A 13,999-nucleotide genomic window follows, 5' to 3' on the forward strand; every position below is an offset into this window, starting at 1 on the left:
ACAGGATCGCCTTTAGATACATAGATAGATAGAATCGCATATATGGTAGGTATTGAAAGGCAGCCAATAGAGGGATCTTTTATTTTTTCATTCAACCGGCAGGTTGAATGAAAAAAAGGACTCGACTCCCCTCATCCACATACTCATGCTTCCTCTCTGTCAGAATACACTAATCAGAGCTGCTGCCTAGAGTTGGTGACATTGATTGAACAGGAAAAATCTGACAGGGTGGTTGTACAGAAGTCGTTTGGTAGATAAACTTTTGTACAACCTCCCTGCCCATACATGGATCAAAATTTGGCCAATCCCTGCTGAACCAGCTGAATTGTGATCCTTGTATGGTTGGCTTAACTCCCTACCTTATAACTGTAGTGAGACAGGGCAACACATACACAGAGGAACAAGAAAGCCTTTGTGCAAACAATTATACAAGAGTGTGACTCATCATCTGTATTACTTTGCCACTTAGAGTGACTTTGTCAAAGTTGCCAAAGTTTTACCTGTAAAAGAAGTAAATACGTTCCTGCTGCCCAGACTGCTCTACTGTTCTAATGTTGTTCTACTGTAAAGAAATTCTCTACTGAAGTGTTCAGTAACCAACACTTCCGGGAGTGTCAATCTCCTGTGTCCCCCCGCTTGTTTTTGTACTTTCGATAGGACACAGTAGTGACATGCAGGTCAGTAGGTGGAACCACAAAGCAGAGCAGGAGACACAGGAGATCAACAGTCTTGGATGTGTTGGTTTTGGAAGACAATTTAGGAGAAAATTGTTTTTTTTTTACAATGGAACAGTGAAGGCAAAAGGAGAGGTAAGTATTCACTTTATTCTTTTAACAGGTACGGATTTGTATAAGTGACAAAACATGAACTTAATCTGCATTCTAAGAACTTTTCTCATAGATGATATTGTTTCCTATTAAAGTCAGCCCTTGAAATTAAATATTAGAATGGAACAATATATAAAAACTCAAAAAATAATCTTGAAAAGAAAAGAAACAACCATTTTGACGCTACATCCTAATCAGCACACATATTATTTTCACCAATTATCATTTGACCTTTTTAGTTCATATACAGTAACACATGCATAAAAATAGCAGTTTGAAATCATGTTAGCAGTGCGATACAAAGAGCAGGCCTATCTCTTACCTTGCTTGGATCATTCAAACAGCTTGTATCTGATGTGCTATCATTGTCTTTTACAAGTTCCCTTAACTGAGGAAAATCCAGAAACTGCAGAAAAGTGGAATCCCTCTGTTGTGGGCCTGGAGGCACATTAGTTTGATAACATTGTCCTTGTCCTCCTGGAGGAACCATCCTGACTTCCATGTATTTTAAGGTTCCGTCTGTGTTCATGAAAAGAGCTGGCTGATACTGATCCATGTATGGTTTAGATTCAGACCCACTAAGATAACAGCAACTACTACTGTAACCGTAACTTTCCTTCCTCAGACATTTTACTAGTAATATAATGAATGTTACAAGGGAAACTAAACTAATAGCCACAAGTGAAATAATTAAGTATAAAGTCATATCTGATGGAGGTTTTGAATTTCTTAAGAAATCCCCAGATTTGGGTCTTTCTACTACAACATCATCTGCTATACTGACAAATACAGTGACAGTAGTAGATAATGGAGGATCCCCATGATCACTTATAGAGATAGTGAGTTGTTGTTCTGCATTTTCTGTTTCCTGAGATCCTCGTACAGTTCTGACCTCTCCTGTATGTTTAGAAACTTGGAACAGTGAAGAACTGCCAGAATCAATAAAGCTAAAGGCCAACCAGGCATTGTGACCAGAGTCCAGATCCACTGCAGTCAGTTTTGTCACCAGATATCCAGCACTTGTAGATTTTGGGATCCTCTCTTGGACAATGAGATCCTCAGAGTGTTCCGGATACAGCAGGGTGGGGGAGTTGTCATTTGTATCCAATATGAATATAAAGACAGGGACAGTAGAAAATAACTTTGGAGAACCAGAATCCTCTACTTTTATGGTGATTTGTAGAGTCTGAATGTGCTCATAGTCAAAGGACCGCTGAGCATATACATCACCATTATTAGAATTTATATAAACAAAAGAGGATACAGAGGATCCATCTATCTGGGTCTCTACTATAGAGTAAACCAGATCAGAGTTAACTCCCTCATCTGCATCAGTAGCAGAAACTGTACATAGAAAAGTCCCCGGGTCACTGTTTTCCTTAATGAATGCATTATAGGTAGATTGTGAAAATATTGGTGCATTATCATTAACATCAGAAACCCTGAGAATAACAGCTGTCTTACAGGACAGAGATGGAGACCCTAAATCAGAAGCTGTCAGTTCTATATTGTAGTGGGATATTTTTTCTCTATCCAGGCTCCCATCAGTGATTAGTGAATAATGATTTTTATTAATCCTGATTTTAAATGGTATGTTATTAGATATATCTAACTTTATTTCTCCATTTTTCCCTGAGTCCTTATCTTTCACATTTATTAAGCCCACAACAGTACCCACTGGTACATTTTCTGATATCTCATTGTTAAATGAAGAAAAATAAATTTCTGGGGAATTATCGTTCACATCTTCTATTTCCACCTGAATCAGACAGTTTCCTGTTAGCTTTGGTGACCCTTTGTCTATAGCCTTGACAGACAATTCATAAAAATTCAGCTCCTCATAATCTAGATGATCTGTTATAAATATCTCTCCACTTTTTTGCTTTAAATCAAATAATTTCCTGGCAGATGCTGAAGTGTGACCATCAAAATAATATTGAATTTCTCCATTCATGGCCTCATCTTGGTCTGTTGCATTTAGAATGAATATAGGAAAATTTAAAGGGATATTTTCCTTTAGACTGATTTTATAAACTGATTGATTAAAGACTGGTGAATTATCATTAATATCTATGACTGTTATTGTGATATGACAGGATCCTGATCTGGCTGGTTCTCCTCCATCTATAGCAGTGAGAATAAGATTGTGTTCTTGTTTCTCCTCCCTATCTAATATCTTCTCTAATATCAGCTGAGGGATGAGAGTGCCATCCTTACGATTCTTTACAGACAATGAGAAATAAGGATTTGTGTTTAATATGTACTGACTAACACTGTTAGCACCAACATCTAAATCCTCTGCAATCTCTAAAGCAAACTGAGCACCAGGGCTTGTCAACAATTCTGTAATCTCAAAAAAATGATTATCAATTAAAAATGTAGGAGAATTATCATTAATATCCTGAATCTCTATATCTAGACTGAAAAGCTCTAAAGGGTTTTCAGCAACCACCTCTAAACGCAGCACACAGCTTACACTGGATCCACAAAGGATCTCTCTATCAATCCTGTCATTCACAGTCAATCCTCCATTGTCTTTATTTACAGTAAAATATTTTTGGTATTTGTCAGATGATAAATGTAATCTGCGCTGAGCAATCTCTGCACGTTTTATGCCCAGATCCTGAGCTACATTTCCTACCCATGTCCCTGGATCAGACTCCTCCACAATAGAATAACGAAGCTGCCCAGAGACCGAGCCCCAGCTACAAAGGAGAAGGGAGAAAGCTACTTGCCATTTCCAACACAGACAGCAGTCTCTGATGTCCATATCTTAAAATAGGTTCTTGATATTTGATGTGACATAAATCCTTTGTAATCCAAATTGCGTTTGGTTTATAAATTGCTGTTTCTAACCCTAAAAAAGAATCCATCCATAGGAAAACACATCCACAGGATTTTCATATCATTGCAGCAGCTCTTTGTGTGAGAGAAGAGATGGGAGGAAGAATCACTGAGCCAGGGGGAGGAGAGAGCAGAGCTAGTGTTAGATGATCTAGCTGTAAAGCTAAACATGCCAAGACTGCCCTCTTGTGGGCAATATTGTGAACTTCATCTACAAATTCAGTGAATGAAAATAACCCTGTATCTCTGTAATAACATGATTTGATACATTATATTTATACTGTAAAATACATTATGAACGACTGTTATTATTTCAAAGACTGAATGATTATAATTCATTTGAATGCTACCAAGAGAATTCTATTAAGTTTAAATCTTCTACTGACAAAAAGGTCAACTACCTTTTCTAAGTAGCAAATGCATAGTTGTTGAGGTATCCTTGTCACTGCATCTGTATATCTGAATATTTGATATATCCAGCTATCCAGATTACATAAAAAAAATGGTAACACTACCCAGTGCAGAGTGGTCTGACTGAGTTTGCAGTAATTTCTGAAAACAGGGTTGCTTTCTCTTGATTTCTGCAACCAAATTCAGCTGCATTATTATACATTCTCATAAATTTAGATTATGGCTAAGACTGAATTTAGCCACAATATGCAGCAACATTGATCTGGACATAAGCTTGTATTGGAAGAGGCAGCACAGCCTGCTGCAAATACAAAGTACAATGTCCAAAAAAGTATTTTAGTTCCTCTGTTATTGATTGAAAGGACTGTAGTGGTGCAGAGTCAGAGAAAGACTGTGAATAACTTATTTGTTGCTTTGGCTGCTGGGGTTAAAAAGACCCATTTTAGGCAAATCAATGAAAACCCTCATATGATTGCTTGTGTTTTGCTTTGGACTTGTCTTGCTGTCTAGCAGTTTAACATTATACATAAGAACAATATATAATGTCTTAACCAAATACAAAGTACAATGTCTTAACCAAATATTCTAAAGATATATATATATATATATATATATATATATATATATATACATATATAAAATGCTATACTGCATATTTGTATATAGTAGTATGCTGTATGTATAGCAACAAACATTGCCACTGGTATTATGAAAATTGTGAATACTGACATTAAACAGATCTCAAAGTGTGCAGACTGTGGAGGACATCTTGTGTGATTTTGGTCTGCTGATCAAAGCCATTGTCTATTTCCTGAAGTAGCAGATCAGTAGCATTGTCAGTATGTGGATGACCTCAGAGATGTAGCTTGCTGGTAATATAAAATATACATACATGCAGTTTGGCCTTGGTACTGAGATCATGAGCTCTAGGCAGGGAGACCAGAGATGTTGAGAGATGAAAATCTATACAGCTACATTTCTACTGCCCTCCAAAGCACTCACCCTTATGCTGCAAAGACAGCAGACAGGGGTGTACACATGTTGAAGCCATGATACCTTGTTTGTGTCATGGCCACAGCAAGAACCAAACCCTTACCACATTCAGGTGGCAATAATGCCCAAGGAACATGACCCATTCCAGTGCAAATTTGCTATAATAATCACGACTAAGCAGTACCCTGAAATATCTACCTGTTGTCTAGAATTCCTCCTTAAAAAATAAAAGTGCACTTTCTGGTATGTGAAGGTGCCCATGCACTCCTGTGTATACAAATGTATAGTAGTATATCTGTAGTGGGAGATCTAAGGCACGGCTGCTGTGACATCTAGTCTCAAGAGATTTGAAGTGGAATTTGGTGATGTCACTACTGTACTGCTCAATGTTCTCCTTGCTGAAGGCTCTAACATGAGCAAGCAAAACCCTGCCTTCACACAGAGGCCCAGTGCCAAACAAGGTTTGGTTAGTTGGTAATTGAGAATATCAGCTGCAGGGAGACCAAAATAATATTGGTTTGTTCTGTTAGCTTTTTTTTTAATCGGCATAGCTTCCAGAGTTCAGTTCCTCTTTAGGCCCCTGTCACCAGTGACCTTGTGTGACTGAAAACCAACTACAATCACTTTTAAACAAAGATGTGTTCTTGTCCTTCTGTATACTAAACAATAGGGAGGGAAGATATGCCTTTGTAAAAATCATTCATATCTGTGAGGTAATGGCTGCTGCCTTTCTGCCTAAACACAATACAAATAAATGAGTCATTAGTCCAAGCTGAAATAAATTAAAGACAGTCCTAGCCTTCAGTTTCTGAAGTTTATGTAGCATGTTTAAATGAATAACCAGTCTTCTGAAAGTTTAAGTGAACTATTTAAAAAATAGATTAGGTTGATATACATCACCTTATTAGTGTGCTTTAAGATTTAAAAAAATGTTGATATGACTGTATAGCAGGGGTCTTAAATTAAAATTAACGGAAGTCCAGTTGGTAGCATTTTCTTTTACTAGGGGTCCAAATCTCATGTTTGCACTATAACACATCACATCCTCCTCCTTTTATGTAACATTCAACCCCTGTACATCAGTGTCTTCAGCCTATCCTTCACATCATAGCACCTTCTTTACCTCACTGTTCTCAGCCCCTCTTCACATCACAACCTTTAACATCACAGCCCCCCCAGCTACATCAGTGTCCACAGCCCCCCTTTATATCACAGGCCCCCTTCACATCACAGTCCCACTCCCCTTTACATCACAGTGCCCCTTTACATTGTAGTGCGCCTTTACATCACAGTGCCCCTTCACACAACAGTGCCCCTGTGCACATTAAAGTGCCCCTTTCACATAACAGTGCCCCTTTGTACATCACAGTGCCCCTTCACATAACAGTGCCCCTTTGCACATCACAGTGCTCCTTGCAGTCATATTCCCCCTTTCATCTCTTACATCACTGCCCCCTTTTAATCTTCAGCCTCCCCTGCATAGTCCCATGAGGACAGAGGCAGTTAATAGTTGGGTGCTCTCTTTCTGGTCTCACTATCATTCTCACAGCTGTGAGTGGGGTGGTAGGTACTTATTATGTTAACAAGCAGGTGATTACCTGCTTGTTAATTTGAGAAGACTCCCACTCTCTGTGCAGACCTGCCGCACCTTTCACCCCCTGCCCACTGTAAGGATGATAGTGGCAGCCAGGTGGCAGACCCAGGAGAGAACACCCAGCTAATAAGTGGCACGGCCCCAGTTTGGACAAGATTGTCACTCCAGGTCCAGGTCTGTGGTCCACCATTTAGTGATCACTGCTGTATAGTATGCCATAATACTATAAATGTAGATAAGAGCAGCCACATTTACTCAATACAAACACAGGTCTGCTCCCTGCCTTACTGAGCTATACCATATATACATATATTAAAGATAATGCACTCCCTATTTCAATTATACCTTATTGCAGCAAAGCAAAACAACAGAGATTCCACTGGAAATTCTCTCTAGAGGCCAATCTAAAGATCTATATTTGTAATACAAACACATTAAATTCCCAATTTCAAAGGTTGAAGAATAACTTTGATTTAAAAAGCCAAACAATTCTATAGTTTCTAAGGGCACATATGCTTAGATCTGTAAGTATAAAGTATACAAAATCTGTCTCAATTTCATTAGCAAATATGCAAATTAGTGTAAGTAGACCTTGCAGTAGAATTCATCATCCATTCCATATTCTGCCCATGGTACCTTGGTGTGGATGATGTCATGTTCCGCTGTGAAGAGCCTGGAGAATAGGCAGCAGCCCAGATCTCACAAGTAGGAATGTGTGCAATAAACTGGAGTGTATTATTGCATGATTTGGGGTACTTATTGTTCCCCAGGAATCTTCCTGGAACAATGATGACATTAAGCCCAGTGCTGCGGAAGAAGCAGGTACCATTTGGACATATACGTGGGCATTGTACTGTGAAGTCCGCTTTAAGCTTCTAAACTAGACACCTTGCTTACAGATGATTAGTAGTTGTGGAAAGCAAGCTTTATCCATGCTGGTCCCCATTCTTTATGGTTATGATTATGTGAGGATGAGTGGCCGAATACATATAACCTTTTTTAAAATCCCTTACATGTTATGACTGTTTGTAACATGGGGTCTTCTTAAATAGTGAGAACTATATAATAAACATTACCAAGTTAATTTGTATTTAGCAGGTTCACAAAAATGTGAAAGAGTTTTTTTTTTTTCCAGTTGGCTCAGGTATATTTTTCACAAGTAGTTTCAGATTTCTAGTAAACCAAAAATGATTTTGGTTGTAGTAAAGGTTTACTGAAGATTAGCTTGTTTCTCAAAATAGGTATAACAGAAATAATGAATAATAAAAGAACAAAGATAAAACAAAGTTTTTCTCACCTTACTTGGATCATTCAAACCGCTGACATCTGATGCACTGTCATTGTCCTTTACAAAATCTTTTAACTGAGGAAAATCCAGAGACTGCAGAAAAGCAGAATCTCTCTGCTGTGGGGCTGGAGGCACGTTAGTTTGGTAACATTGTCCTCCTTGTCCTCCTGGAGGAACCATCCTGACCTCCATGTATTTTAGAGTTCCATCTGTGTTCAGGAAAAGAGCTGGCTGATACTGATCCATGTATGGTTTGGAGTCAGATCCACTAAGATAACAGCAACTGTTGCTATTATCATAACTTTCCTTTCTCAGACATTTTGCTAACAATATACTGAATGTGACAAGGGAAACTAAACTGATAGCCACAAGAGAAACAATTAAATATAATGTCATATCTGATGGTGGTTTGGAGTTTCTCAGGAAATCTCCAGATTTTGGTCTTTCTACTACAACATAATCAGCTATACTGACAAGTACAGTGACAGTAGTAGATAATGAAGGGTCCCCATGATCACTGATAGATATTATAAATTGCTGCTCTGTATTTTCTATCTCCTGAAATCCTCGTACAGTCCTGACCTCTCCGGTATGTTTAGAGACTTGGAATAGTGAAGAACTGCCAGGGTCAATTAGATTAAAGGCCAACCAGGCATTGTGACCAGAGTCCAGATCCACTGCAGTCAGTTTTGTCACCAGATATCCAGCACTTGTAGATTTTGGGATCCTCTCTTGAACAATGAGATCCTCAGAGTGCTCCGGATACAGCAGGGTGGGAGAGTTGTCATTTGTATCCAAAATAAAGATAAAGACAAGGACAGTAGAAAATAACTTTGGAGATCCAGAATCTTCTACTTTTATGGTGATTTGTAGAGTCTGAATGTGCTCATAATCAAAGGAACGCTGAGCATATACATCACCAGTATTAGAATTAATGTAAACAAACGAGGATACAGAGGATCCATCTATCTGAGTCTCCACTATAGAGTAAACCAGATCAGAGTTAACCCCCTCATCTGCATCAGTAGCAGAAACTGTACATAGAAGAGTCCCTGGGTCACTGTTCTCCTTAATGAAAGCATTATAGGTAGATTGTGTAAATGACGGTTCATTATCATTAACATCAAAAACCCTGAGAATAACAATTGTTTGACTAGACAGAGCTGGAGAGCCTAAATCAGTAGCTGTCAGTTCAATAGTGAATGTTGATATTTTTTCTCTATCCAAAATCCCATCCGTAACCAGAGAATAGCGTTTTTTACCTGTTCTGATCTTAAAAGGTAATTGTGGAGACAAGTCCAATTGAATTTCACCATTTTTCCCAGAATCCTTATCTCTCACATTAATTACTGCTACAGTTGTTCCTAGTGGTATATTTTCTGGAATCTCATTTGTCAAAGAGGTAAAAGAAATTTCTGGGGAATTATCATTAATATCTTCTATTTCTATCTGAACCAGACAATTCCCTATCAGTCTGGGTAATCCTTTATCTTCTGCTTTAACTGATAATTCATGAAGATGTGTCTCTTCAAAATCAATATTTCCTTTGACAAAGATTTCTCCACTGTGTTGATTCACACCAAACAACTGCCTTGAGGTTTCAGAAGTGTGACTATCAAAATAATAATTAATTTCTCCATTTGCCCCCTCATCCAGATCTGTTGCATTTACTAACAATACAACTGTATTTAAAGGGAGATTTTCCTTCAGCTTGATTTTATAAAGTGATTGATTAAAAACTGGTGGATTGTCATTAATATCTAACACTGTGACTGTGATATGACAGGATCCTGATCTAGTTGGTTCTCCTCCATCTATAGCAGTGAGAATAAGATTGTGTTCTTGTTTCTCCTCCCTATCTAACACCTTCTCTAATATCAGCTGAGGGATGAGAGTGCCGTCTACACGATTTTTTACAGACAATGAAAAATAAGGATTTGTGTTCAATGTATACTGATGAACACTATTAATACCAACATCTAGATCTTTTGCAATTTCTAACGCAAACTGAGTACCAGCACTAGTCACCAGTTCTGTAATTTCAAAAATATGATCACTAGTTAAGAATGTGGGAGAATTATCATTAATATCCTGAATCTCTATGTCTAGACTAAAAAGCTCTAAAGGATTTTCAGCAACCACCTCTATATTCAGCACACAGCTCACACTGGATCCACAAAGGATCTCTCTATCAATCCTGTCATTCACAGTCAAGCCTCCATTTTCCTTATTTACAGTAAAATATTTTTGGTATTTCTCAGATGATAAATGTAATCTGCGCTGAGAAATCTCTGCACGTCTCATGCCCAGATCCTGAGCTACATTTCCTACCCATGTCCCTGGATCAGACTCCTCTACAATAGAATAACGAAGCTGCCCAGAGACCCAGCCCCAGCTACAAAGGAGAAGGGAGAAAGCTACTTGCCATTTCCAACACAGACAGCAGTCTCTGATGTCCATATCTTACAGTGTTTCCTTGATATTGATGGAACATAGATCCTCTGTAATCCACAATGCCTTTAACCTTCAAAATTCTCTTCATAACATTAAAAAAAACAATCCAGTCATAGAAAAATATATCCACACCATTGTGTTTTCTGTACAGCAGCTCCTCTTTGTGTGTGAGAGAAGAGATGGGAGGGTGAATCACTGAGCCAGGGGGAGGAGAGTGCAGGCTTAGCTTCAACTGATCTAGCTGTGAATCTAAACATGACAAGCCTGCCCTCTTCTGGCCAAAAATATGAACTTCATCCATCAATTTAATACAAAGGACATCAGTAGAGATGTCATTTTTTTTAACATTATTGTATACTTATATACTTTGTATAATTTCAAAATTAAATACAATAGGTAGTGTGTGCTTTTTAATTTTTAACGACTGTATTATATTTTGTTAATTACAAAGAAATGTATTATACCTACAGTGTAGCAAGTGTCAACTCCAGTGCTGAAAATGCAGTATATTACACAGGCTAATATACAGTATCCCTCCAGTAAGATTATATTTGTATTTCAGTGAAAAATCATAGTACGTAAAACTACAGTCTAATGATTTATTGAGGGTAAAATAATAATAGCAAAAGAAACATAACTTTAAAAACAAAACAACTATATTACTAGACAATTGTTAAGGCAAATATTAAAGGATATATTCTTTGTACTCAGCTTATTTATTAGTTGTTTTGTAATCTTTTTAGTCCTATGTGTACTGTAGTTCATATTGTTGATTTATTGCACGGTGGTTGTCCTTGTGTGCAGATTTCAAACATTTTGAACAGGTTTTATGAGTTAGAGTTGTGTTTCTAGTGGCACAACTCTTTTTTGTATGTATTACATGTCACAATAGTCACAACCATTATTATAATATTCTAATATTTTATAGAAGTGTAGTACAGTGTTGGAACAAAATCCCATATGTACACATGATTTAAATATTTGTACTCAACAAACCTTTAGAGTTTTATTGTAGTTTGTTATTTCTATGTAAATTCATATAATGTAGATGTGTGACTGTCTAAGAGGAGCATTATGCACTGATCAGGCAAACAATTTAAAATTAAAGCGCTTTTAAAGGTTAAATTTTTTTTTATAAAAAACATGTTATACTTATATGTACTGTGCAATGGTTTTGCACAGAGTGGCCTTGAACCTCTGGTTCTGGGGTCCTCCAGTGGCGATCTTGGCTCCTTGTCCCTTCTGAGTGCCCGCATAGCAAGCAGTCTGCTATTGGGGCACATGTGCAGGCTCGATCCCAAGCCTGACTGTGTGCTTCTGTTAACCCATACAGCAAGGATTGGCTCTGCCTCCCACTCTCTGCTCATAGGCATTGATTGAAAGAAGCAAGTGCCAATGTCTCCTGCTGCTGTCTCTAAGCTAGTGAGGAGAGAGAGAGCAGCACTGGTGCTCTCGGGCACAGCGCTGGAATGAGATCGTAAGTAAGTATTCAGAGGGGGCTGGGGAGAGCATAACAAAGAAAGTTTTTTTAAACTTTTAGCCTTTATATCCACTTTAATATATCTGCTCAACAATAGTTTTGCTTAGACACAAGAGTATACATTAGCATAACAAGGTAATTCTAAATTTCAGGTAAGAATTCAAATGCACACAATTTCATCCATTTGTAAATTCAATTAAAATGTATATACTTATGCATCTAACATATATATCTGAATCTCTGTTGATATCAGTTTCCTAAAATTTCCTGCACAGCAGTATTTACACTAGGAGAGTAAGGGGCAACACCCTCTACCAATCAGAACTTTATTTCCTTGCAAAATGTTTGTCAGTCTAACACCAAACAGGCTGGCAAGAGGTAAGAGAACAGCGATGACTTTAACAATGCAGTACTGCTCCTTCATTGTCTAATCATAAAAATAGTGAAAAAGAGGTACCTAAGCCGGCCATACATGATTCTAAATTTAGCCTGTTCAGCAGGGACCAGCCGCATTTTAATCCATCTATGGGCAGGCTGGTTATACAGAAGTCAATATACTGATCAGCTTCTGTACAACCACCTTGTTGGAGTTTCTCTGCTCGATCAGTGCTACTGGCTAGAGCCGGCGGTGCTGAAGTTTCCCCGCTATCAGAATGCAATACCTCTACGGTGAAGATTCCCCCATTCACATTAACTTTTTGGATGGGGGAATTAAGTCATTTTTTTTTACAGTCAGAAATCCAACAGAGCAACACATTTTGGTCTGAATATAACCTACCTATTATGGGTAAGTACCACTAACATGATTTCAAAGGAATGGTGGGAGTGGTGTTTAACTGTGAAATGGAAGATACTTACAGCTATAAGAGTAAATTAGTACATACAGTTGTGACCAAAATTATTCAACCCCCAATGCTGTAAAGGGGTTTAGGGACTATAGTGTACATTTGGAATTGTATTCAGAATCAAATCCTACAAGGACGTTGTAACTACCCAAATGCAACTAAAATGACATCAATTGTTTATGTAATACAGTAGTAAATGGTTCTTATGTGGTTTCTTCATTGCCACAATTATTCAACCCCTTAAAGACTACCACTCTGAAGAACAGAGGTTCATACAGGTGCTTTCCATCAGGTATTGAAAACACCTGTGGATGTCACCGAGCAGCAATCAAGCATAATAAGCACCAATTAGGCAGCTTTAAAATGACTGTGATACTCAGCTCCTTCTAGACATTTACTGGTGTGGTTACAAACATGGTGAAGGCAAGAGAATGGTCCAGGAAGACAAGAGAAGAGGTGATTTCTCTTCACAGGAAGGGCAATGGCTATAAGAAGATTGCAAAGATGTTAAACATACCAAGAGACACCTTAGGAAGCATCATTCGCAAATTCAAGGCAAAGGGCACTGTTGAAACGCTACCTGGTCGTGGCAGAAAGAAGATGCTGACTTCGACTGCTGTGCGCTACCTGAAGCGTAGAGTGGAGAGAAGTCCCCGTGTGACTGCTGAGGAACTGAGAAAAGATTTGTCAGATGTGGGTACAGAAGTTTCAGCCCAGACAATAAGACGCACACTGCGTAATGAAGGCCTCCGTGCCAGAACTCCCAGGCGTACCCCCTTGCTGTCTCCAAAGAATAAGAAGAGTCGACTGCAGTATGCCAAAAGCCATGTGGACAAACCACAAAAGTTGTGGGATAGTGTTCTGTGGACTGATGAAACAAAATTAGAACTGTTTGGGCCCATGGATCAACGCTATGTTTGGAGGAGGAAGAACAAGGCCTATGATGAAAAGAACACCTTGCCTACTGTGAAGCATGGTGGAGGGTCAATCATGCTTTGGGGCTGTTTTGCTTCTGCAGGTACAGGGAAGCTTCAGCGTGTGCAAGGTACCATGAATTCTCTTCAGTACCAGGAGATATTGGATGGAAACGTGATGCAGTCCGTCACACACCTGAGGCTTGGGAGACGTTGGACCTTTCAACAGGACAATGATCCCAAGCATACCTCCAAGTCCACTAGAGCATGGTTGCAGAGGAAAGGCTGGAACATTTTGGAGTGGCCATCGCAGTCACCAGACTTAAATCCGATTGAGAACCTCTGGTGG

At 38.6% G+C, this 13,999-nt stretch overlaps 1 protein-coding gene across 36 annotated transcripts in view; it reads right to left on the bottom strand.

Moving 5' to 3' along the window:
• LOC149474319 (protocadherin gamma-C5-like) overlaps positions 1-13,999 on the bottom strand; it is a 561,663-nt gene that overhangs the window by 176,186 nt on the left and 371,478 nt on the right. Inside the window, exon 1 of one of the 36 annotated variants that reach the window (XM_089653981.1) lies at positions 7,967-10,571. The exons of 34 other annotated variants lie outside the window; for them this stretch is intronic. In XM_089653981.1, the coding sequence (XP_089510107.1) occupies positions 7,967-10,417 (2,451 nt within the window). In that variant the 5' untranslated portion in view covers positions 10,418-10,571. Of the gene's footprint in view, positions 1-1,149; positions 3,689-7,966; positions 10,572-13,999 lie in introns of those variants that run through there. One more of the 36 variants, XM_089654104.1, reaches the window with a different exon arrangement.

The sequence above is a fragment of the Staurois parvus genome, unplaced genomic scaffold, assembly GCF_062004578.1.
Source record: "Staurois parvus isolate SC_StPar_1 unplaced genomic scaffold, SC_StPar_1.0 ptg000006l, whole genome shotgun sequence".
Lineage (NCBI taxonomy): Eukaryota > Metazoa > Chordata > Amphibia > Anura > Ranidae > Staurois > Staurois parvus.